Genomic DNA, 23,013 nt, shown 5'->3' on the forward strand with positions numbered 1-23,013 from the left:
CATGCACCACCGGAGTTAGCGTGCGGTTGAACGGTGTTAGCGTTGTAAATCCACGACACATGGGGGCAAATTGTATTTATGGTGGACATTCGGGATTAAATAAACTGTAGACGAAGATGACAGTCATTCCGGGGGGGATTGGTGACCGACTAATAGGGTCCACAGGTGGTAAGGCTGGTGAGGCTGGAAAGTAACATTTCTTAGGCATTTGAAGGAGCTCGAAGAGCGGCGAGACCTTTATCCAACAAATAACTTTCATTTTTGCATGGCATGGTGCATGGTATCGTGGTAATCTAGCCGCGGAGGATGTTGAAGTCTTCGGGGGGGATGGAAAGGAGACGAAAAGGAGACCTCGACCGGCATCACGTGGAGAGGCTAAGTGTCACTCACGTGAGAGCACCCCTTAGTCATCTCCAATGCCTTGGCATGCACCAGCTCCAACGTCCAACTTCCCTTTTGGCGTATCATGAGCGCAATTGTACTCGTGCCATTGTTTATCCTTTTCCATTTATTCCCATTCCAGAGTTTCTTCTCAGTCGTCAAAGCTCTCTAGCACAATGAGCGCCGCAACTAAGGCGCAGTCTCAGCGGATCTTCGAGAAGCTACGCGCCAAACCGGCCAACAGGGTGAGCCCTCCTTCTGGCGATGTGGCATACATTTTGGAAGCACCAGTCACTGATCGCTGTTGTAGGTTTGCTTCGATTGCGGCACCAAAAATCCAACATGGACTTCGGTTCCCCTCGCCATTTACCTCTGTCTGGACTGCTCTGCGAATCACCGGAATCTCGGTGTGCACATCTCCTTTGTGCGGTCGACCAATCTTGATAGTAAGGATCGACAATAAGGATTGCGTCCATCCGATACTGACACCCATCTAGTATGGCAGTGGGATCAGCTGAGGCTGATGAAAGTTGGTGGGAACGAATCAGCCACGAGATACTTCCAAACTCATGGAGGCTCCGCCGCCCTTGCAAGCAAAGATTCAAAGACGAAGTACACGTCGAATACGGCGACGAAATACAAAGAGGAACTCAAACGGAGAGCAGAGGCAGATGAGAGACAGTACGTTCCATGCTTTGGATATACTATGAGATTCTAACATATCTCAGAAACCCTGGCGAAGTCGAAATCAATGACGCTGTTAATCCGAACTCCGGCACCAGCACTCCAGCCGGAGAACCCGACGACGACTTCTTCTCCTCCTGGGACAAACCCACCATCAAACGGCCTAGCAACCCGCCTTCACGAACCGGTACCCCTGTTGGAACCAGCCGCACTGCCTCTCCATATCTCAACCCCAATGCCAACGGAAACGGTGCCACTCGTCCCAAATCACCCCTTGCAACTCCTGACTCCGCCACACAATCTCCTCGCCCTCAACCCGTCACATCCGCCGCGATCCGGAAATCTACCACCACAAGCGGCACGACGACACGAAAGAGCACGGTCCTCGGCGGGAAGAAGAAGCTCGGGGCCAAGAAAATCGCCCCGAGCGAAGCTCTCGACTTCGAAGAAGCAGAGAAGAAAGCCAAGGAGGACGCCGAGCGGATCGCAAAGCTCGGCTACGATCCCGACGAGGAGACTCCCCCCATCCCGTCCAGCGCGGCGACCGCAACCCCATCAACTATCCTTAGCCCCACACCCGTAAGCCCCACCCCGACCGGCGGCTTCGGCACCACCGCCAAGCCCCGCGACCGTGCCAGCAACGATATGGACCGCCTCGGCATGGGCGTCACGCGCCTCGGCTTCGGACAAGTCGGCGCAGGCCCCTCCAGCGCCGCCGCCCCCAAGAAACCGGGCTTCGGCTTCGGCGCCGTCGCCAAGCCCAGCGCCACCACCGCGAACGACGAAACCTACGCACGCCAGAAATTCGGCGTGCAAAAGGGCATCTCGTCAGACGAGTTCTTCGGGCGCAACGCGTTCGATCCGTCGGCGCAGGCGGAGGCGAAAGGGCGGCTGCAGGGGTTCGAGGGTGCGACGAGCATCTCGTCGAACGCGTACTTCGGGCGGCCGGAAGAGGATATGGAGGAGGATGGGGAGTATGGTGACCTGGAGTCAGCAGCGAAGGATTTCGTGCGGAAGTTCGGTATGACGGCGGGGGATGACTTGGATAATTTGACGGCGTTGGTGGGTGAGGGAGCGAAGCAGTTGCAAGGTATGTATCTATAATCGTATACCGCGCTTCGCGTAGTTTGGGGATCGGGGGTGTTTTTTCGGTTCGTCTTGGCTAATCGGTCAATAGGCGCGATTAGGGACTATCTGAATGGTTAGGTAGGTCTGACGATGCACAACTCGTCTTCAATGAATGGTCGATGAATATCATGAGACGGTCCAGTGGCTCAGCTAGCAGTATGTTCAATTGCTATTCCCGGCGCGTTTCTTGCTCGGTTGGTGTCGGATAGCATTAGCAATACCTAGGAAAATGCGCATATTTTCAAAGCCACCGGTGCACCCCCTTCTGCAATTTCTCGTCTAACACCTACGTACACCCACTTTCCCCCGCGATATGGGCCGCCCTTCGCCATCGCCAGGCCCTTAACGTCTCACCTGTCTCTCACTGTCCTTGATACTTCCTCCCATCTCCTTGACTCCATTCCGAGAATCGTCTTCGTCCACTTCTCCATATTAACCCCCTCTTCCCTCCCCCTATTCTCATACACCTACGCCTTGCTCCACCCCGTCCCCACCTCCCACTTCCACCTACGTGCATCTACTCTTCCACATGGACTACCTCCTGGTCTGCGACAATACGCGCACGGATACCACATGTGCGCTGTTTTGCCCACAACTAGGCTTGATGGGGCACAGATAGTTATAAGTACGTCCAGTGACATGATCGAGCTCTTCACCAACTACCGTCGCCTCGGGGTTTCCTTTGAAGACATGTTGCCAGAGCTTTGAGGATTGCTTGTATCACAGAGATTGTTCGGTCTACTGGGTGTTGTGTGTGTATGCAGAGCTGACTGCGCCACCTAGAATATGGCCATGATTGCCTAACTTCTGTTAAGTACGGGCTTTAGCAACTCAGCTGAACCCTCATGGCGCTTTTAGCATTCATATCGAAGATAGGGGACATGGAAAGGAGAATTAATGCAGGTGATGAAGGTGAATTGTTAGGTAGCCACATGACTTGACAGGACTCCTGCAGGCACCGAACCTGAAGGCCTCCGTCCTTCCGCCACCCCGGCGGGGCCGGAAAAAGTCAGACGGTGGAAGTATGTCTTACTAACTTATCGTATTGTAAGGCCTTGGAAACTAAGCTTCACATGGATAACTACCGTATGTACGGCTCAACCGCTCGTCTCACGCAGTCTCTCTCTCAGTTCCCCTCTCCCCAAGCCACTCACCATACATCAAAGCAGATTCACGGGGAAATCGATCGTGTATTGATTTCCTAGCCCAGAGGTCAATAACTTCGAGCAAGGTGGTTCTGCGAGACGAAAGTGGTCATACAAAATGCATTCTAGAGCACCAAGATGGAAACTCACAACATCATGCTCCATCAGTGATGCATGGATAAATAGTTGAATACCGACATTCTAGAATTACTCCATCTAATTTCCTTAATACCCTTTTGCCAACTATCGTCGTTCACTCAGGGGTTCTCGTAACGCGGTCTGTGAGCCCCTACCACACGTATTCCATCGTCCTCCAGAATTATTATCACATTCCTCAGGCATAATGAACTCTGCCCAATCAGACATTCAAAATGCTGTCCCAGACGGCAACTTCTGCTGCTCCAGTAGCGGCTTCTGGTACGCCTCTCACATCCCCACAATCCACAAAACCCCACTGACCCATCACCCGGCGGCAACACCCCCGACTACTGTGGCAGCGGCTGCCAGCCCGACTACGGCGACTGGGCCAGCCCAAGCGTCTCAGCAATAGCGCGACCCCGACGGCCAGCGGGGCGTCACCTCGAACGGGCGATGTGGTCCGGGCAACAATAGCTAGATGTGTCTCCGGAACTCCACTCCCGGCCCGGGGGGGTTTTGGTTGTAGTATCGATAGCTGGTGGTAAGTAGCCATCATCTCTCTTTTTGGCTCTTCTGGCTCGCTCGTCCACTCTGGACGCGGATATAGGGAGTCCACGCACTACTGTGGACGGTACTGACCCGCGTGATCGAAACCAGCGGTTCAACCGATGTATACTGCGGCATGGGATGCCAGCCGCTCTACGGCATCTGCGGCACCAGTTTCAGCGAACCACGCGTCAAGCACCCATGGCGACGGACATTACACAACAACGATGACATTCTGCTCTAGTAGTAGCAGCGCCAGTGGCGCCCAACACATGGCGGTCCGGGAGGTCATCCGCCTTTGTTCACTGGGGCGGTGAACCTTGGCTCGCAACCAGTGACGATGAGTATGAAACAGTTTTACCTTGGCTCCAAGCGACTCAACACCTCAAGTCGATCGTGCACCGTGATACCGGCGGACCACCCCTTTGAAACTGTATCTCGAACCCACTGTATTGAACTTTGTTGCATGGTACCTACCCATCCTAATGATGCTATCCGCTTTCCCCTTCCCATGAAAACGAGTGAGACCCAAATTCGCGCAAATGCCGCCCTCCCGTGACGAAGATGTAGACGAAATCCATTCCCGTGTCCCCGCTATGGCCTCGAAAAGAAAAGATGTAAGTGGCGTAATCCATGCATGCTGTAGTTATGCTCAAGTGCTCGTTGAAAAGCCCACAGCCACTGCGGTAGCGGATTGGAGTGGATCTCCGGATACCTGCTGAAAGGTAGATATCGTGACCCGATGGCCATCGCCCGCTTTCGCGAATCCCACAGCCTTAATTCCCAAAGAGGAGATGAATCGCGTGCTCCACGCTCCCATCACAGGCCTCCAACGCATGCAGCGCCTCCGCCCTCGAGAACCCAAGCGTTATCAACTGCTGCACCGCAGTTTCGGCGAAGTTCGGTGAACTAGCCGTCGACACAGGGGTGTTGGACGACGATCCGGACGACTGTGCCGTGGCGCCGAGCACCTGGCCGTGCCCTCGGAAGTTCGTGTCGGGTGGCGCGTCGGTGGACGATTCCGGCGCGCCGACAGCCTGCGCGGACGCCGACGCCGAAACTTCCCCCGCCGGGCGCACAGCGCCGCTCTTCGCACCAATCTCCGTGCCATTCGGGCCGGGGACGGTCGGCTCGGCAGCCTCGGTCCCGAACTGCGGGATCTCGCCCTCGGGTAAGAACGGCACCTCAGTGTTCTCCAGCACGAGCATGCCGCGCTTCAGATCGATGCACGCCTGGTACCGCTTCAGCATGTCGAGGCCGAACAGCAGATCAACGTCTTTGCCTTCCATGACGGTGAAGGCGCATGGCATGACGACGTTTCCGATCTTGATCTCGGCGGAGTGCACACGGCCGAGGATGCGGGCGGTGCCGACGCCTTTCGCGATACCGGAGTAGCGGCGGTCGATGAGGCGCATGATGCCGCAGGCTTCGGCGCAGGAGGGGGACATGATTGTGGCTTGGGCGCCGGAGTCGACGAAGGCTTTGACAGGGTGGTTGTTGACGGAGGCTTGAATGTAGAGCATGGTGACGCGGGCAAAGACTGGGGAGGTTAGTTGGTCGAAACGAAGCATAGATGGATAATAGGAAGTAGGTTACCTTCAGGGTTATGTTCGTAGGCATGTTGTAAGTTCTCAATCACTCGCTCCTGTCGGATGATCTCCTCGATCTTCATCTGCGCGTCAATGTTGAACGGATCCTCATTGAGAAGCTGAAGTTGCGCCTGGCGCTCCCTTTCTCGCTCTTCCTCCTCTCCCGCCATCTGTAACCACATATCTCGGAATTGGACCGGGTCGTTGATCGCGTTGACAAGGTCGGGTCTCGCCTCGCGGATCTGCGCCAATTGCGTGGGATTTGCCAAGAGCCCTAACCGTTGCCTCTCAATCTCGTGCGCTGCCGGTTCTCTTCGTCGACGTCCTACTTGCCCCATTTGTCCACCTCCTACTCTTTGCTGCCGCTGTGCCTGGTTCGTCGCGGTCTCCGGCCCGCTTACGAGCATTGCGAGCATCTCGCCATCTTTGATCCCGGCCTGTTCGAGGGTCTTCGTATCCGGACTCAACGTCTGTCCATTATGGAAGAACTGCTGCGATGATGCGGGGAAGTTGGTCTCGGCCTGAACGGAGGCTTTCAGGTCCGCCACGGTCAGCTCTAGCGGCAGGTCGAGTGTCAAGAGATCCGAGTCCGTGGACTCATTGGGAGCTTGTATGCTTATAGTGATGCGAGGCCTGTATTAACATAGGGATTAAGGCCGACGCGGCCACCCCACTAGTCAGTATTTCTGAAGTCGCACAAGTGACGGATCTGGCGAGGGACATATCCACCGTTCCTGATGGTTGGAGGACCGGAACGGTGGGAAGGACTACTCGAACTGTTCTCGACTGAGGGGGACGAAGGAAGGGAAAACTCACATTGCGAAAGTGGCGTTCCTTGCGTTTTATGCAGGTGTTTCTGAAAAGGTGCAAGAATGTTACGCGGGAAAGCGGAGTTCGAGAACGGGGCTCGTGGCTAGTGAGACTTCGCGTGGTGGTCCGGGTTTCGCAGGATGGACCGGCGCAAGGGAGGGGATATATGCGGTAGGTTGGAAGAAGAACAATCCGGGATGACGGTGGATGTTCGCCCGTGGATCGCGTTGGAAACTGGTGGATGCAGATGGAAGTGGAAGATGGGGATGCGGCGGCCTCGAAGCCTGGTGGGTTATTAATCAAGCGGAGGGGGGAGGAATCCACGATTGAAATAGCGAAAGAGCGGACAGCGTGAGGGTTTGGCTCGCTATGGCAACAATGAGAGGATGCAGTGATGCTGGAGCGAAGGGCCTGCTACAAGCCGTGGTATGCGTGAAAGCACAACACATGCGGCGAGGGAGGACTCCAATGACGAAGCGGGATGGGATGGTACACGTAGGGATTGGAGCCTCAGCGCGGGGTGCAGCAGGGAGTTGGGGGACAGATGGATCGGATTTCCGCTTCGGGGGAGGAGAAAGGGGGAAGCTTGATTTAAATGATAAGTAGGAAACTAGGGAAGATCCTAAATTCATTAAACGTGTATATATTACCATGTGAACATGTCCAAACTCGTATCCAAATATGGCATGACGTTGACAGCCGAAGGAACTGGAGCTGCGATTTAGAGGTAGTGAACCTGAGGCTTCAAGGCGACGATGGGGTTGCCTCTTGGTGTGTCTTGTAACCTTGCGGCCTCATCCCATCTTCAGGCATCACTGTATTACATAATCTCTGCAATTGACACCTCGGGCAGCAAGCCTCCAAGGGATCCACCAGACATTCGGATTTCATATCGATGACATGCGAAGTCGACGGATTCCATTCACCTTGAAATCTTCATATTCCATGGACGGGGGACTTTCTCAGGTCAGCAATGTGAATTTGGAAAACCATCCCTATTCCATCCCTTGGTGAATCCTTTTGCACGGCCCTGCTGTCATTCCCCACTTCAATTCGTTCATTGATTAGCCCGTCCAGCTCATTGTTGATTCACTTCCCCTCCATGCCCAGCTCATTCACCTTCGTACAGCTTAGTATTACCCAAGTCAGCCTCTAGGCGGCTCAATCCTGCATATCTAGGATGCTGCGCAACAATCCAGATGATCCAGATAAGACTGTCGATGCTTCGGATCACAGTCTCACATTAGAGCATCCACCCAACACCGCACATGAGATAGGCTCTCCCCTCGAACGTGAGTCGGAAGCGGATTCGGGCGAGGATGCCGTGACCGATGACGGCGATGAAGATTTCGAAGGTAACTATTATTGGTTCCATCCTTGCATGTCCTGACTTCCCACCAAATCGTGCCCAAATCCAACCAATTCCACGCATCGTGTAGCAGCTGACCAGCATGCAGACGTCGATACCGAATCGGACCACGATGGTCACCAACGTGGTTTAAAATGCAATCTGGCTCCATGGGCATTAGCCTTGCATCCCTACGTACAAGCGTTAACTCTGTCCGACATTGAGAGCTGCGTGAAGCTGGAAGAGGCAGCCTTCCCACCGACTGAACGGTGCAGTAGAGAGAAAGTATGCCGCCCTATAAAAGTCTCCTTTCGCTCCTCCCGCCACTTCCGTACCTTTGACTCGTCTTGTCATTTTTTGAAACCTTTTTTTGAAACCGTTTTTTCGTTTCTTTTGGAATTCTTCATTCGAAGTTAGTTGCCCGAGTCTACCGCCATATCAATCAGCCCGGCATCAGGTTGTTTCACCGCATTCCCGTGGACTCTCGTCACACCATCCCTTGCCGCTTTCCATGGTCCTGCGGCGGCATTTCATATGCCAACTTGGCAGACCTAGTCGAATTCAACAGCTACACCGAAAGCAAACCCGGAGAAGAAATGGAGTGGTGTCGTTTTGGCGTTAAACGGAACTCTATAGTTTGTCCGTATTTCTTTTGATTCTGGAGTAGCGTATGGACATGGCACTGAACTGACATGGAAATGCTAGTTTGAGTACCGACTCACGAAAGCCGGAAACATTTGCTTAGGACTCTTCAGTTCCTCTACTCTGACTACCATTGACGATCCTCCAATCACCTTCGAGACATCACGACCGGCCGATTCTTTCCATCCGGCACGCACGTCCGTCCTTATTGGCCACGTAATCGCAACGAAAACCTGCAATGACACCATCCATGACGAAGACATGGCCATTGACCTCGACTGGCAACGCCGCTCCACCAGCAACGTGCCGTCGTCCCACCACCCAGGTAACGCAAATGGCACCACGCCTGTAACCGAGACCGACCACGCGACAAACCCTGCAACCGATGCATCGGGCACAAGCGAGGGCGATCAAGCTGCGGTTCCCGACCAACCAAAAGCCATCGGGCATCAAGAACTCGGTCGCACCGTCGCCATCCATAGCTTATCGATCCTACCCCAGTACCAACGTGGAAGGCTCGGGGAGATGCTTCTCGGGGCGTACTGCCAGCGCATCGAGAGCAGCGGCCTGGCGGATCGGATTGCCTTGCTTACTTACGATCGACTGGTCGACTTCTATGTGAGGCAAGGGTTTCACAATTGTGGGCCGAGTAAGGCGACATTTGGCGGGCAGGCGTGGAATGATCTGGTACGGAATCCCACCAATTTGCGTCCATCTTCTTATCAGCAATATTTCATGTTCTGTTCACCCATGCCAGTAAATTCGAACCTTGCATTCTCCTGGATGCTGACGCTATGCAGGTCAAGCCCCTCCGATCCCAAAACGACGACTCCGAAGACGAGGATGATGAAGATGAGGATGACGACCACATGTTTGAAATCGACGAAGACGGCCACCTCCGCCTTGACACTCGAAGACCGAACCAGTCGCCCTCGCAAGGGTATTCATCTAATTCCGTGGAGGTCTAGGTGCTGTTGGTAGTGGTTTGATATGACCCTGAGCGATGCAGGACATACCGTCTCAATCCCACGAGTGTCATCACATCGTAGCGGAGGGGGTTGCCGCCAGTGTCAGCAAATCCGTCCGGACAGGTATTCAGCGAGTCAAGCGATACGGACAAGTTGCTCAAGCTCCAGAACATTCGCTGGGCATTGCTCAACCACCCGATCCCTTTTAACCCCTTACGTGAATGGGTAGAGTATTCTTACCGCAGAACCGTGGATGCGCCGGTACTTTTGTGGTCATGGGAGAGTATGGTACCGATTCTCACGCGACGGATCGACGCAAAACGTTTTACGGTGGTCCTATTCAACAACGGACTAGATACTAGCATGAATATATTGGGAGATTTGGCCGTTTTACTATCGGGTGCACAGCAAACTCGAGGCATCACTGACTTGTATATATTGCTATCAATATGGTTGCATACGTGCCGTGATGAGAAGCAAATGAAAAGGTTGATTCCGTCATCCGTCTCGTTTCGTCGTTCGTTGAGGATCTTGGTCTCATTGGAATAGTAGTAGTCCAATATGATCAATCTGCTGCTATTACAGAGCATTTCGTCCATAAATGCACGCCCCAAATCCTAAAGAAGTAAATCCCCTTTTCCTGATTAGAGATTCATTCCAAAACTCCCGCAAGAAGCCAATGAAATCAACCTAAAACCATACTGCCTTCGTCCCTCCCCCAATCTACACCCACCTCCTCATCGCCACCACATTCCCCCCAATATCCGACCCCGCAAACCCCCACCACCCCCAATGCCTCAGCATACACCCCCCCACTAACCCCTTCTTCACCACCCCAGGAATCGGCGGTCAATTCCCCCACATCCCCTCCTCCCACTCCCGATCCATATGCAGCACCAAAAATACAAACACATCCGTCCACCCCGCCCGCGTCACGCTTCGCTTCCCCCACTGCTCGGACGCCCGCCCCTCACCCGCCTCCGGATCTCCCGCCCCCTCTGTCGACAGCGCCGCGATCGTCGCGATCTCCGCGTGGAAGTGTTCTTGAAACAGCGCGCGGAACGCGTCCATTTTCGCGCGGAGGGTGGCGCCCGAGAAGGACGCGGGGTAGCGTGCGGTGGTAGCAAGATAGTCCGCCATATCCACGACGCCAGCGACGAACGCCTTGTGTTCATCGCGGTCGCGTCGAAGTAGCCGGGTTTGCCGAGGAGGGACTCGACGGCGGGGAAGAGGTCGGATTCCTCGGCGTCGTGGTGGGAGATGACGAGGGCAGTCCAGGCGGTGGCGTAGCCGATGAAGGGGGCGTGGTGGGTGCGGGGGAGGGAGGGGGCTTGGTTGTAGATGCTGTTGAAGCCGCGGAGGATGGCGTTGTGGAGGAGGGCCATGTGCGAGGCACCGGTGGTGAAGATGTCGTTCTGGGTGGGGTTAGTGGACGGGAGGTGATAGGGGGTGGTTCTTAGGCAGGATGGATGGATTGGGGGATAGCATACCCTTTTCGTCTCATACTGAGGAGTATGCACAAGTGGAATGGGGGACTCGACCCACAATTTATCCACTGGGCCAGGCATGGCTTTTCGATCTTTTGGCTGGTAGTTGAAGTATATCCCGAAAATCAGCGCAATGGTGATCGGAATCCTAAAGGCGAGGAGCGAGTACCATATGACTTGGGCATTTATAGACGCAATTCAATTGGATTTTCCAAACTACTTCGACCCCAACTTCGCAGGCGTCTTCCAAGCTCTTGATTTTCAGATTAATCATCAATCCGACAGCTACACCCCATCTGCTGAAGCTTTTGATACGGGATTGGTAAGTTGGGATGCATGCAATAGGTGTCAAGTCCAGACAACGACATTTCTAGGCAACATCATTCCATGCATGCGATGCTATCAACCCCAAATGCTCATTGTTGATTCATTCTCATCAAGCCACATTCGAAACACACCTAATTTCGAGATGATATCTCGTGGTGATCAACTCACGCCATGCCTTGGAGTTCGTAATCGCGGTGCGTCTGATTGGATGAGATCTGTCAGGAGTCTCGGCTTAGACTCCAAACCATTGGCAGTGATCGAGATCTCTAAGTTTTCGAACCACATCGTTTTGTCGACATGTCCCTTGGTTCCATCCTGATTTAAGGGTGGTTTCATGGTGGCTTGGTTGATGAATACTTCTCTGTTTTTGATGGTATTGATGATCTATAGCAGCCGGATCCGCTCGTCCAGGGGTAGAGCTCTAGGGATCTGTTCGAACCCTTAATGGTTAAATTAATGTCAATTCCGTCTTAGGCAGGCCCGGCAGGTAATCAGTCAATCCGTAGTACCACCTTTATATATCACTCATCTCGCATTATAATTTACGGAACCAGAACCAAGTTTCGGCTCGCTAAGTACGGCTCGATATAATTAGAAAGAGGCAAGACCAAGCGGGAGAGGACAAACGAGAATTTTAGAAAGAGGGTAAATGGGTTCCTTCTTCGAGAGGGTAGAACAAGAAAAGATCCGGTTCCCATTCCATGCTTCTCATTCACACAACAACGTGCGCTTCCCAGAACTCTTCTTAAACATGGTGATGGCGTCTATGGAGCTGCTCATCCATGCATGGCAATGAGAAATCCACAGCTCAATGCTCACAGAAGCTGTACGAATGCTGCTGCCATCCCGCTTCGGCCGTCTTGACAAACGCACTGCGAGCCTCCATGAGCTTGATTCGGTGCTCCTTCGCTTCTTCCAACCCCATAGGTATTGTTTCTGCGTCGACGTGGAAATATTCGCGCACCATTTCCATCAGCTCCGGGGGGAGTGTCCCCGTAGATGTTGCGGGTATGTTTGCGTCCAGGCCCTTGTCTTTCATTAGAGCCACGAGCTCAGCTGGGAGCTTGGACAAGGCTGCATCGCGAGCTTCCGTCGTGTTTCCGACGATGGAGTCCAGCCACCAGTCCATTTGCTGCGGAGGGACGTTGGCAGTCGAAATGATGCGCTGAGTGGGGTCGATGAGCCAGAGTGCAATGAACCGTCGGTGACCGGGTTTAGTTGGGTCCTCCAAACGGAAAGGGGAAACTCGATGTTGGCTGTTCCCAGGGGTCAGTGGTTCGGATTTTGACAAATGAAAATTATGGGTGAAAGATGCCTACTCACAAGACGTTTGGGAACGCAAGCAATCTCCCTTGGCGCGTCTCAACATTGCCATAATTCTGCAGACAAGGGGAGCTGCTTCCACCGAGACCAGTTCCATATACCTGTTCCAACCAATGGTAGGCGTCCTGTCCTACGCTAATTTCGTCGTTCATATAGGCTGATGTCTGCATGCGGAACGAGAGGTTGCTGGCCGAGATGTTCTCGCTATCAAGGTAGTAGAGCGCCGTAGCGCAAATATGTTCGTTCATCTGCCCTTCAATCTAGGGTGAGTATCAGCAAGAATCCATTCTCCTGGGGGTTTTGATTGTGAGGCGGAACTCACATGCCATCCACCCGCTGGAAATTCAGGCTTGTCAGGCGTGAGTTCAATGGAAGCCATCTTGACAATGACTTGAAGGCCGGACTTTGCAAACTTCTCTGCAAGGCATTTTCCTGGTGCTGGCGCATAATCGACATCTTCAAACGAAGCATCGGGAATGACCGGTTTACGCAACAACTCCCACTTTTTCTGGATCTCGTCGTCCCACTCAGGATCGTATTCGTATCGTCTTCCTACTTCCCCCCAGTTTACCTCTACCTCGGCGACTTCTAGCGAATCTGATGGGTCCCAATTCTCTTCGTTCTCGTCACTGCAGTAGGTAAGTACATGACATAACCTGCTGGCTTGAACTAAAGTGGAAGGACTGCTTACTCTGGGTTGTCAGGGTATGGAAACCGGGGCTTGAGTCGTCCAGCACCGTCTCTCTTTTCATAATCGGCAGCAAGAGCGAGGCATTGGTCCCAGGCTGGAAGTGCGGTCTCAATCAGTTTCTCGATTGTGCTGTAGATCTCCGGGTACCTGTTTGGGTGGAGGTTGTTGATGTAGCTGGTAAATTTGACCGCGCCGTCCTCTTGAAAAGCAACATTCGCAGGCAGCCACTGGAATGTGTCGGACCAATACTGAGGCGGCACCTTTCCAGATCCAACACCATAACGGGATCTATCTCGCTGTGGGTCAGGGCTCCAATCATCCTTTGGGATGATGTTGCCTTTACCCGCCCATTTTGCGATAGCGTCAACAACACCAACAACTTCCTCTTTCAAACCTCTGCTGCGACCGTAGACCAAGGGATACATCGACGGGTGCACCAGATTCTGGACCATGTCGTTGGAATTGGGATGCCAGTCAGGTGCCGATGCCTGATCCTTTCTAAGCGTCTCGAAAGCCCTATATAGAGCCTCGTGTAGCTCAGACGAAACGATCTTGTCTGATTTCGCCACAGACGCGCATGCATCGAGTGTAGGGATAAGGCCTGATTTTTCGTAGTACCTGGCTTTGCTTCGGAGTTCTTCGACGCACTTTGGAGTTCAGAATCAGGGCATAGCCTAAGATATGAAGCATGGAACATACGCAATCGAAAGTATTCGTTGTCATAATGCCTTTCAAGGGCTCCACATAATCGGAAATCAGGTTGTCCCGCACACTGAGGTTGCCGTCCGCATCCCAGTATTGAGACTTGTCACTGATTGCTAGCTTGCAGAATTGCTCATCGGGAATGGCCAGCGCCTCGTCGCGCCATTTTGACACAATTTCATCATCAAAGACTTTCTTTTGCCAGTCTTCTTTGTCGGTGAGGCGATCCATGATGCTCATCATAGCGAGCTCTCGGATCGGAAGCATGTTAGAGTCGGCCCCCCAACAGCCACCATGGGCACCGATGGGATAGTGGCCATAGTTCTCTTGGGGGTCGTACCGCAATGGAAGACCGAGTCCTGGATAGTCTGACATGGCCGATAGACTGCGAATAGGCGACGTGTTTGCTAGGCTCCTTCGAGATCGTGGTCTTTGACAGACAAGGGCCGACGGCGAAAAATCGAGACGATCGAATTGGAGCGCGTCTGGGTTTTACGGAAAGAGAAGCCCAACAGCCCTCTTCTAGTTATCTGTGTTGACATACGCGCATTGTCGTGCCGTATTTATACAGTGCACGTAGACCAGGCTCGCAGCAACCCATGCTGGGTTCAGGAGTCCATTAGATATGCAATACTACGCTACCTGATCTGCTTAACGATGGGTGACTCCGTTACAGGCAGCGCTCCAGGCAGCGCTCCAATAATGAATTTGTTCAATATGAATGAGAGACGTTGGTGTGTTGTTGTGACGGGGCCAGCTGCTGGTCAGCGTCTCTGGATACTGCCTATCCGCGGCCCGCGCCCCTGGTTCGTCGCTGACTGCCTGGATCATCCTCGGTTTAGAGGACGCTACCAGATGAGTCAGCGACGTACCAGGAGCTAGGGCTCGACATCCTCATAAAGTCTTCATGAAATCTAACCCGATTTGGCCCTAGCGCTCATAAAAGGCCTCATAAATACTAGCCTAATTAGGTATAGCATTACCTAAATGTTAGTGCCTGAGGCACTAACGTAGGCATTTGGGGATCCTACCTGTTCTTATATAGCTCTTTCTAGCTGTATAAGTCTTGTAATCGACACCTTCATCGCTCAAATGACCAAACCATAACAGGAATGGACGTGTATGTATCTAGCTTCAATCTTCATGAAGGAGAAGAGCTGGATGACTCAGCATGATGACTCAGCAGTGCACGGGCCTACTACTGGTACGTTCCTTGAGCCTCATCATTAAACCATCATTTAATTTCAAATGAGCTCATTTGGATTGCCCTACCAGGAGCAGGGATAATCACCCCCGGAACATAAATCGTCTTCATTATGGATACTTGCACAGACAGCTTTTCGGCCTCATCCCACCGACCTCCCACTAACGTAGTAGAGCAATGTATCAAAATAGATTTATTATGTGTCTGGCAATCGAGAGACACGGCCGCAGAAAAAGATTGCCAGGCTACCACAGGAGGTATGTGTCAGTAGGCCGTGTGAGGGAATCCGCGAAGGGGATTCGCCAAGTCTCCCTGACAACCAACGAAACAAAACAAACCGCCATATGGATAACTATACCTCTACGGCAGACAATTAGATAGAGTTGTCTATTTCGCCAATCCTCCATACGCTGCAGCTGACGTGTCGCATTGTTATAATCCATTCTATATTCTAGACAGCGATGTTTTATAACGGGAAATGCTATTTCTGTAATGGAAGTATGGAACCCACTTGGCCTTTGACAATGTCCTCCAACTGTTTAGCCCAAAGAGAATCGATGTCCTCTACCGACTGCCGGTGGTGAACGATGTCTATGATATCCCTCCAACTACCCCGTTACTATTGTTTAATAAAGCTCCTCTAGTACCCTGGTTGGAGTCGCCATGTTCTTCTGTTTGCTTTCATTGGCACGGGTCCCTCAATCCCTACCCTTGTGGGTAGCAAACGGCCATGACGCGGCTTGACGATTGTAGACGTTTGCTTAGGGAGCATAAAATCCGTCTCGATGCACGATCCATTTTCATTTCCATCATGCGTATTTCTCTACAGTAAAAGTCTTCGTTGACTCCTGAAATAATATACTCCGCAAGGAAGTGTTCAATACAAGCGAGCAGTCAAACCTAACCACGAAACACCCGTGAGCCAGGACATCGGGTTGAAACATGTCCTCTAGGTCGTCCAGTTACTACAGATTAGTTTTTCTATCGGAATTTCATATAATTAGGGCGTTGTGGAGATATCTGTAATTGAAGTGATTTGGTTTGGCTAGGGCTGACCGCTCGCTTGTGTTGACCACTCGCTGGTGGAGTACGTAATGTTCATATACTAATAGTTCTGAGTCTTGCTGTTTCCCTCTGCGTTATGCTGTCAGTTATTTGTTTGAGTATTTGTTCCGTGCAAAGGGACTTCGAGGTCAACTCGTGACGTCTAGAAGAGATCATTCCTGTAGAAAATTATAATCGTCTTTAATTCATGGGAGAAGGAGCAGCTGCTTTATGCTGCTAATCGAAGGAGCACGAATTGAATTACTTCCCTCGACATTCAGATATAAGTGATATTCACGAGGACTAGCGTCGAGTCAAACTGATGCTCTATCACCCTTTTCGTTGTGTGGATGATCTGCTCCGGCCTGAGCCTGATGATCCTCTCTTTACGTCCTATTCTGCAGTATATTCTGCATCTTGCGTTAATGACCAACATAACCATCTATTGACCACCATGATCCTCTTGTTCTTGCTGATGAGGACGAGTTTGAAGAAGGCGCTAATAGTGAGGAGGAATAGCAGGGTAGCTGAAATGAACTCGCCAGTCAAAGAGGTATGATATAACTGGCATTCAACGACGGCTCATGCCTTCCCCCTAACACGGACCGATATGATAAGGGCTTATGGCACTCTATTCAATGCCCTTATTCATCCCGGCAAACTCCTTGCTTCAGCCCATTCTTCCTCATCTTTCTACATCTACAATACTAAACACAGTTCAGATTTGACTGAATCAGTGGAACCTCGCTGATACAACCATCCTATCCTTGTCATCATCTTTCCATGCCTACAAAACTAAACCTAACTCAGACTGGACTGGATTAGTGGGAAACTCTCTACCACACTCATCTCCTCTATACCCCCATCTACGATACTAAACTCAGATCAGCTTTAACTGAACCATCAACGGACTTCATATTTCTGCCAACCAAGAACAATTGAAATGGCAACACCCGGCAACACCTTCTTCAACGCCTTCGCAGCCAACGGCCGGGCACAACCGGCTGTCTAGCTACTTCTGGACAATATCAACGCCGCTATGGACATGCTCCACGAGCGAACCGGGTAGAAAGACTTTTATGGGCCCAACGATACTGTAGATAGCGAAGCAAGGCAACTTCACTACCTACGAAGTCGCCTGCTTCACTTTTGCCATGGAAGAGCAGGACTGTAGGGGAATTCGGCCGTTAAGTCAACCGTGAAAATGGGCCAATGTTTGCAAGCGACAGTTTGCAAATGAGCGAAGAGCAATATCGCCAGTTTAGCAACCAGACATTAACGCCTTTATCGAAGAATGGGTCATCGGTGGAATGAGTGAGCAAGAGCTTGGACATGGATATTCCGTGTCGGATTCGGGTGAAGAACTCAGGGAATGCACTCAACTCGAATTTGGACTTCTCATGCGAAGCTCTTCTTTTTCAGCATGCAATAATTTGTCTTCCACCTCTCTATGGTCTACAGCCGCCTCCATATCTCTACGGTAACCACCCACCCCCTTAACCTCCCAATGGCCCTGGGCATAGTGCAGTTCTAGATTGGATTTGACATAGTCAGATACCATATAAGGATAGTACTTTCCTGCCTGCTGACTATCTTCCTTCGTTTCTGAGTGCCCTTCGTTCTTCAAGTTCTAGCTGTTTGCGATTATTTCTACTAGACGGTAGTCGATTCCTCTTACTCGTCAATTAGTTGGGCCTTTCTTTTCCTCTCTTTCTGCTAGACCGCGGTTGGACTTCTCGCTCGACGCTGGCATGGTTAGCGCACTAGTCTACACCAGAGGCTAGCTAAGATTTAAAAACTTGCTATCAGACCGCTCAATATCTCGGATGGATCTTCTTCCACCCTTCAAAGCTGCTGATGGCAGCAATCAGATAACCATGAAGTCGTTCGCGCGGGGGAAGTACCAACACCTACTGCACAGCGGGGAGATGCGGACTAGCGGAGTGAACCCACGACGTGCTCTGCGCGCTGCTACGGCTGTATCGTCTCCTTCTCCTGTGCCGACTGTGCCCTCGAGTCCTCCCGCGCCCCCTGCACCCGCGATCGCGTCCTTGCCTCCCGCGTCCATCCCTACCTCCGATCCTGCCGGCGACGTCGTTGTACCGGAAGACAATGAGGGTGAAGATGAACCAGACACTTCTGGGTAGAAAAGGTGCAGTCTTTTGGCAGAAATTTGGGCTCTTATGTTGTCTCTAGGTTGCCTCTTGTGTGCGTCTCCCAAAGGGTGCCGATGATCTTCAACAATAATGGACCGCAGCGGTTCCGAGCCACTCCTTCTGCCCTGCGGGATAAACTCTTGATGGGGAATGAAAATATGTGGAGAGACCACCTAACAACCAGTGTGTCGTACGGAGTTGACTACAGGTACTTTCTCAACGAACGGGCTCGGATCAAGCTCGGGCTCTGGACATGTTTTTCCAGCAACTGACAACGGCAAGCACACCGTCTTGTCCCACGAATTTTTCGAATACTTACTTAGAGGATCCTATGCCGGCCGAGCAGCCGGAGGAATGATCTGCCATAGGCAAAATATTTGCGGAATACGGGGGGTGTTGAACCATTTGATGACCCCGAATTTGGATCTGAGCCTGACCCCGATCCTGAGCCAGAACAGCCGACAGAGCGTTGTGGTGTCGGACGGATCAATGACTGGGTACAATGAGAACCACATTAATCATTCGGATACCTCCAAGGAACCCGATGATATTGACGAATAAGAGCGGGATGTGCTCGACTCGCCGCCGCATGACCAAAACCTCCCTCCCATTTCGAAATTCGAACTTCATTTCCACTCTTCATCCATCACTCACTGCTTTGAACATGGCGTTCATAGGGCCTAAGTACCACTCTAGACTCAATGCCGAAGGGGTGGTAGTGCGATCCACTCCTCAGTTCAGGAGCCTTACGCGAGTTCAAAGCTAGTGTGAAAAAGGACATGGCCGAGACATCCCACAAGTGCCGAGATATGGACGAGAGGCGCGGCAATGCAGAAGCGGATCATTGATTGGACAAAAGCGCAAGAAGGATATTGACAGCGGAGATAATGAGCCTCTGGCTAAGCGAGGTGGCATGGAGGAAATCTCCAGACTCCACCACAACCAAGAGTAAGGGTATCAACGTGATTGACGAAATCCTGGATGATGAAGATATGAATAATAATCAAGATCTTGAGGAAGAGATCAGAGATCAATGCACATCAATCTAATTCTCGGATGGTGCGCACGACCAAATCTCGCCTATGGGGTAGAAGTTGGTACAGGTAACTACCGGTAGTTAATAATGTCAAACATGCAACAATTCCAATGAGTCGAGAACTTGAGATGGATGGAGTGGTGATAGAGTTATATGCTAACCGAATGGGGAAGTGCAGCGCAGCATGGACCCTCTTGTATTCCTACCCCCACGCTTCCCCCACATGCGCCACATCCCCGCTCTGCCGCTCGGGATACACGCTTTCTCTATTGTTCATGATGCCTGCCAAACTTGACTCGATTTTGAAGTTTATGGCTTTGAGCAGGAAGAGTGAACGTATATACCGTGTTTAGAATGTGATTGGGACCTTTCTGGTATGTGGTACGCTTCCGCTGTTGTCCCATTACCCCGCATATGGCACGATTCCCTGCGGTGGACCGTGGAACGCGGTTCAGCTCTCACGGGAGTCTATATACTTCCTACGTTGCCCCGAGGCTGATATATATAGGCTGTGGATAGCAAAAGAATCTCTCTTTCCTATCGTCGCCGGCCGGCTAAAGGCATAAACCAACATCCGCATTCGACGACAACCGCATTCATCGTTCCTCCGTCCCTTTGTCTCGTTTTAGCTATCGAACAACAGAGTAGCCCCTGATTTCCACCATGGTTACCTCCATTCCCCGAGTGAGATCGTCTACCCGACGCGTATCGATCGACTATACCAGATATCCCCATGCGTACCGTTATGCGTCATGGTGCGCGGCTGGATACAGTCCAACCTGCACCGACCGCCGTCCAGGGGAATCAAGCAGGTCCTCCAACTCCAAATCGACCACATATCAGGGCCATCCGACCTACCCCGCATCAAGTACTCCTCGGCTTCGACGATGCGAGACCCGGTCCTTCCATGGTTGGGGCGGAAGACGATGGCCGCCGGAAGACCATGACGCGCGATATGAAAGGCTGCGGGAGGAGATGAGTCGGCGGCGGAAGCACATGATGAAGGAACACAGTGACGCTATCGAGCAGTTGAAGAAGAGGATCCAGGAAGATCCGTATGATGCTCTGTTCGGATGGAGTAATCGTGTGCGGAGAGGCGAGAACAGACAGCCGAATTCCAAAGAGAAGGACCAGGCGCAGGCGGCTGCGGAGTTGAGGGATGGGTCGGATATGGTTGGGGAGCAGAAGGTGGAGGTGATTATTGAGCCGGGGACGATCGAGTTGAGAAGTGCGGAGTTTGAATATGACCCGATCTCGAACCGGATGGTAGCGAAGGAGGCGCAGAATCTCCAGATGGAGGTTGATGAGCCGGTATCGGAAGCAAAGAGTATCGGAACCGAGCTACCACCGGAAACCATCGACGTCGATGCTACTACGTCGAAACCGGTATTGCTAAAGGATGAGCCGCTAGCTGAAGAAGAGCTTGCGTCAAGACCGATCGAAGGGATAGTGGCGCCAATCTCCCCAGAAGAGATAAAGGCTCCAGAGAAACCCGAACCCCGACTTAACATGCCCGAGGACGATCTTGACTTTCTCCAATCCAGCGATGTCCGTGCATCCATGAGCTTGGCTAGCGAAGCCAACTACCGCAGCGATGCGGAGAGGGAACAAGAACGCCTCGAGCTAAAGGATGACTATAGAGAGTTGCAACAGACTACCACGAACGAAGAGGTTACTCGCCCGACCCTTCCCAGTGCTCCGACTGCCACCACCATTCCGCAGCCATTGGAGACCTCGCTCGACCGCGTGAACACCGACGCCGTATCTACCCAGCGCATCAAACGCTTAGATCGAATCTTGAAGCATTTGGACATCATGACCTCCGACATGTTCAGGCAGCAGAAGCACATCGATTCCATGCAGCGTGCCATGGATGGTGATCGGCCGCAAGTGACCCTCGAACAGATTGGCCTTGGAGAGCGGGGTTCGGCTGAGAAGGCGGAAGTCTCTGAAGCGGGAAAGAGAAAATCGCACAGGGCGGCACTGTTGAATACATCACTCGAGGAGGAAGTCGACCACGTCAAGGCTGCGATGGCAAAGCTTGAGCAGCGAGCGGAACTCTCTGTAAACGAGCCGTCGCAGACACCAGAGGTCGATACTCTAGATCCTAACGTAGTAACTCAACAGAAATCCGTGGTCACCGAAGATGGTATGCTCGAGAACCAGATACGGACCATATATGAGGGCGAATATGGACTCATCGCGTCCGACGAGCCACAGAAGTTGGCGGCCTCGGAATCTGCACCATTCGAGCTTGACCACGAGACGAAAGGGACCCTTCAAGACCTCGTCGGGCGAGCTTCGCAAATCGAAGCAAGGCTTGACGCCCTATTCAACGCCGTTAAACTGGTCCCAATCAGTCAGGACTCCGAAGCCGAAACAACTTCTAGCCTTGACGCCCTTGCTCAGAGAGTCTCAGCCGTGGATTCAAGGCTCGGCAGCATCATCTCCGCCATTGACCAACTGACTGCGGAGGCTGAGCACGACCAGAGCCTTGATGGCCTCGTTCAGAGAGTTTCAGCGGTAGACTCACGGATTGATGGCATCATCTCTGCTATTGACCAGTTGACGGCGGAGTCTGAGCACGAGAAGAGCCTTGATGGCATCGTTCATAGAGTTTCAGCAGTAGACTCACGGCTCGATGGCATCATCTCTGCTATTGACCAACTTCCAGCGAAGGTTGAGCAAGGAAAGGCCCCGATCTCCACCAGCCCCGACCCTCACACGAAAGCAGCCCTCGACGACATCACCGAGCGGCTCTTTCAACTCACCACCAAAATCGACACCGTCTCCTCATCCATCACCCATCTCCAATCAATCAACCACGACGCCAACAGCGACACCAACCAGCTCGCCACCCAAACCGAAGCCACCCTTCAACATCTCAACGCCCTCATCAACGATCTCGACACCCGCTTCGCCACCCTCGCCGCCACCATCTCGGAGCGTCCCTCCCAGCAAAACTCGGATCCATCCGCTGCACCGACCACTGCCACTGAGACCGCGGCCCGCCTCCAGGACTTCGTCACCCAACTCGAAGCCATGGACATCAACTTCCGGAAATTCCGCTGGCATGACCTTTCGCGCTTCGTTGAGATCCGCGAGCAGTTGATCGCGCTGAACTCGGTGGTGAACCCGGAGTCGAAAGGGGAGAGGGGGGGTCAAGGGGACAGGGGTAGGCCGTTTCGGTTGGAGGGAGGGTGGAGAATTAAGGTGTTGTTAGCGTTGATGGGGGCGGCGACGGTGGGGAATTTGGTGGTGACGAAGAGGGGGTTGGAGGGGCAGTGGAGGGGGTTGGAAGCGGAGAGGAGGTTGGCGGGGTTGGAGGAGATGGTTATGGGGAATGGGAGGGGGGCGGAGTTGGAGTTGGTACCGGTGAGACCGTCGGGGAAGGATATTGTGCGGACTGGGCAGCAGGCTGAGAGTTCGGGGGGTTCGTGGTTTTGGTCGAGATGACGTAGGATGATTGGTTGCGGATCGATGGGTTTTTATAGTGGTAGTAGTCCTTGATTTTGGTCGTTCGGGGGTTTTGTATTTGGTATGCGATATCTCCGCTACAGGAATCATCTTCTCGATATCCTTCAAATAGCCACTCTTCTCACGTATTCGATAGCCACTCCACAATGCATAGAACAACGCTCCTCCGCACGGAACCTCTTCCCCC

The 23,013-nt window shown here is 52.5% G+C and overlaps 8 protein-coding genes across 8 annotated transcripts; 4 read left to right on the top strand and 4 right to left on the bottom strand.

The window, feature by feature from the left end:
- The first annotated feature begins 462 nt into the window (after positions 1 to 462).
- P152DRAFT_459005 (arf GTPase-activating protein) lies at positions 463 to 2,443 on the top strand. The gene is made up of 5 exons (XM_033679592.1): positions 463 to 626; positions 692 to 827; positions 879 to 1,062; positions 1,110 to 2,155; positions 2,243 to 2,443. The coding sequence occupies exons 1-5, from the start codon at positions 558 to 560 to the stop codon at positions 2,269 to 2,271; spliced, it is 1,464 nt and encodes a 487-aa protein (XP_033533683.1). The 5' UTR covers positions 463 to 557; the 3' UTR covers positions 2,272 to 2,443.
- A 3,128-nt stretch (positions 2,444 to 5,571) lies between these two features.
- P152DRAFT_398346 (uncharacterized protein) lies at positions 5,572 to 6,246 on the bottom strand (the record flags this gene model as incomplete). The annotated part of the gene is made up of 1 exon (XM_033676458.1): positions 5,572 to 6,246. A coding segment is annotated over one exon (675 nt), but the record flags the coding sequence as incomplete, so codon positions are not given.
- Positions 6,247 to 7,952: 1,706 nt separating this feature from the next.
- P152DRAFT_381005 (acyl-CoA N-acyltransferase) lies at positions 7,953 to 9,101 on the top strand (the record flags this gene model as incomplete). Its single annotated transcript, XM_033675726.1, has 3 exons — positions 7,953 to 8,054; positions 8,475 to 8,736; positions 8,866 to 9,101. Coding segments are annotated over 3 exons (600 nt in total), but the record flags the coding sequence as incomplete, so codon positions are not given.
- Positions 9,102 to 9,437: 336 nt separating this feature from the next.
- Positions 9,438 to 10,131, bottom strand: P152DRAFT_43495 (uncharacterized protein). The gene has a single exon (XM_033677507.1). It carries the CDS (start codon positions 9,976 to 9,978, stop codon positions 9,616 to 9,618), a length of 363 nt encoding a protein of 120 aa, XP_033533686.1. The 5' UTR covers positions 9,979 to 10,131; the 3' UTR covers positions 9,438 to 9,615.
- Positions 10,132 to 10,228: 97 nt separating this feature from the next.
- Positions 10,229 to 10,947, bottom strand: P152DRAFT_474285 (uncharacterized protein; the record flags this gene model as incomplete). The annotated part of the gene is made up of 3 exons (XM_033681311.1): positions 10,229 to 10,543; positions 10,600 to 10,794; positions 10,870 to 10,947. 3 exons carry the CDS (start codon positions 10,945 to 10,947, stop codon positions 10,229 to 10,231), a joined length of 588 nt encoding a protein of 195 aa, XP_033533687.1.
- Positions 10,948 to 11,757: 810 nt separating this feature from the next.
- On the bottom strand, positions 11,758 to 14,284 carry P152DRAFT_482602 (uncharacterized protein; the record flags this gene model as incomplete). The annotated part of the gene is made up of 5 exons (XM_033681898.1): positions 11,758 to 12,449; positions 12,517 to 12,776; positions 12,839 to 13,145; positions 13,208 to 13,854; positions 13,907 to 14,284. The coding sequence occupies 5 exons, from the start codon at positions 14,282 to 14,284 to the stop codon at positions 12,002 to 12,004; spliced, it is 2,040 nt and encodes a 679-aa protein (XP_033533688.1). The 3' UTR covers positions 11,758 to 12,001.
- A 3,699-nt stretch (positions 14,285 to 17,983) lies between these two features.
- On the top strand, positions 17,984 to 18,304 carry P152DRAFT_474287 (uncharacterized protein; the record flags this gene model as incomplete). The annotated part of the gene is made up of 1 exon (XM_033681312.1): positions 17,984 to 18,304. The coding sequence occupies one exon, from the start codon at positions 17,984 to 17,986 to the stop codon at positions 18,302 to 18,304; it is 321 nt and encodes a 106-aa protein (XP_033533689.1).
- Positions 18,305 to 19,677: 1,373 nt separating this feature from the next.
- P152DRAFT_482603 (uncharacterized protein) lies at positions 19,678 to 23,004 on the top strand. Its single transcript, XM_033681899.1, has one exon. It carries the CDS (start codon positions 20,013 to 20,015, stop codon positions 22,803 to 22,805), a length of 2,793 nt encoding a protein of 930 aa, XP_033533690.1. The 5' UTR covers positions 19,678 to 20,012; the 3' UTR covers positions 22,806 to 23,004.
- Positions 23,005 to 23,013: the final 9 nt, after the last annotated feature.

Source organism: Eremomyces bilateralis, assembly GCF_010015585.1.
Source record: "Eremomyces bilateralis CBS 781.70 unplaced genomic scaffold P152scaffold_11, whole genome shotgun sequence".
NCBI lineage: Eukaryota > Fungi > Ascomycota > Dothideomycetes > Eremomycetales > Eremomycetaceae > Eremomyces > Eremomyces bilateralis.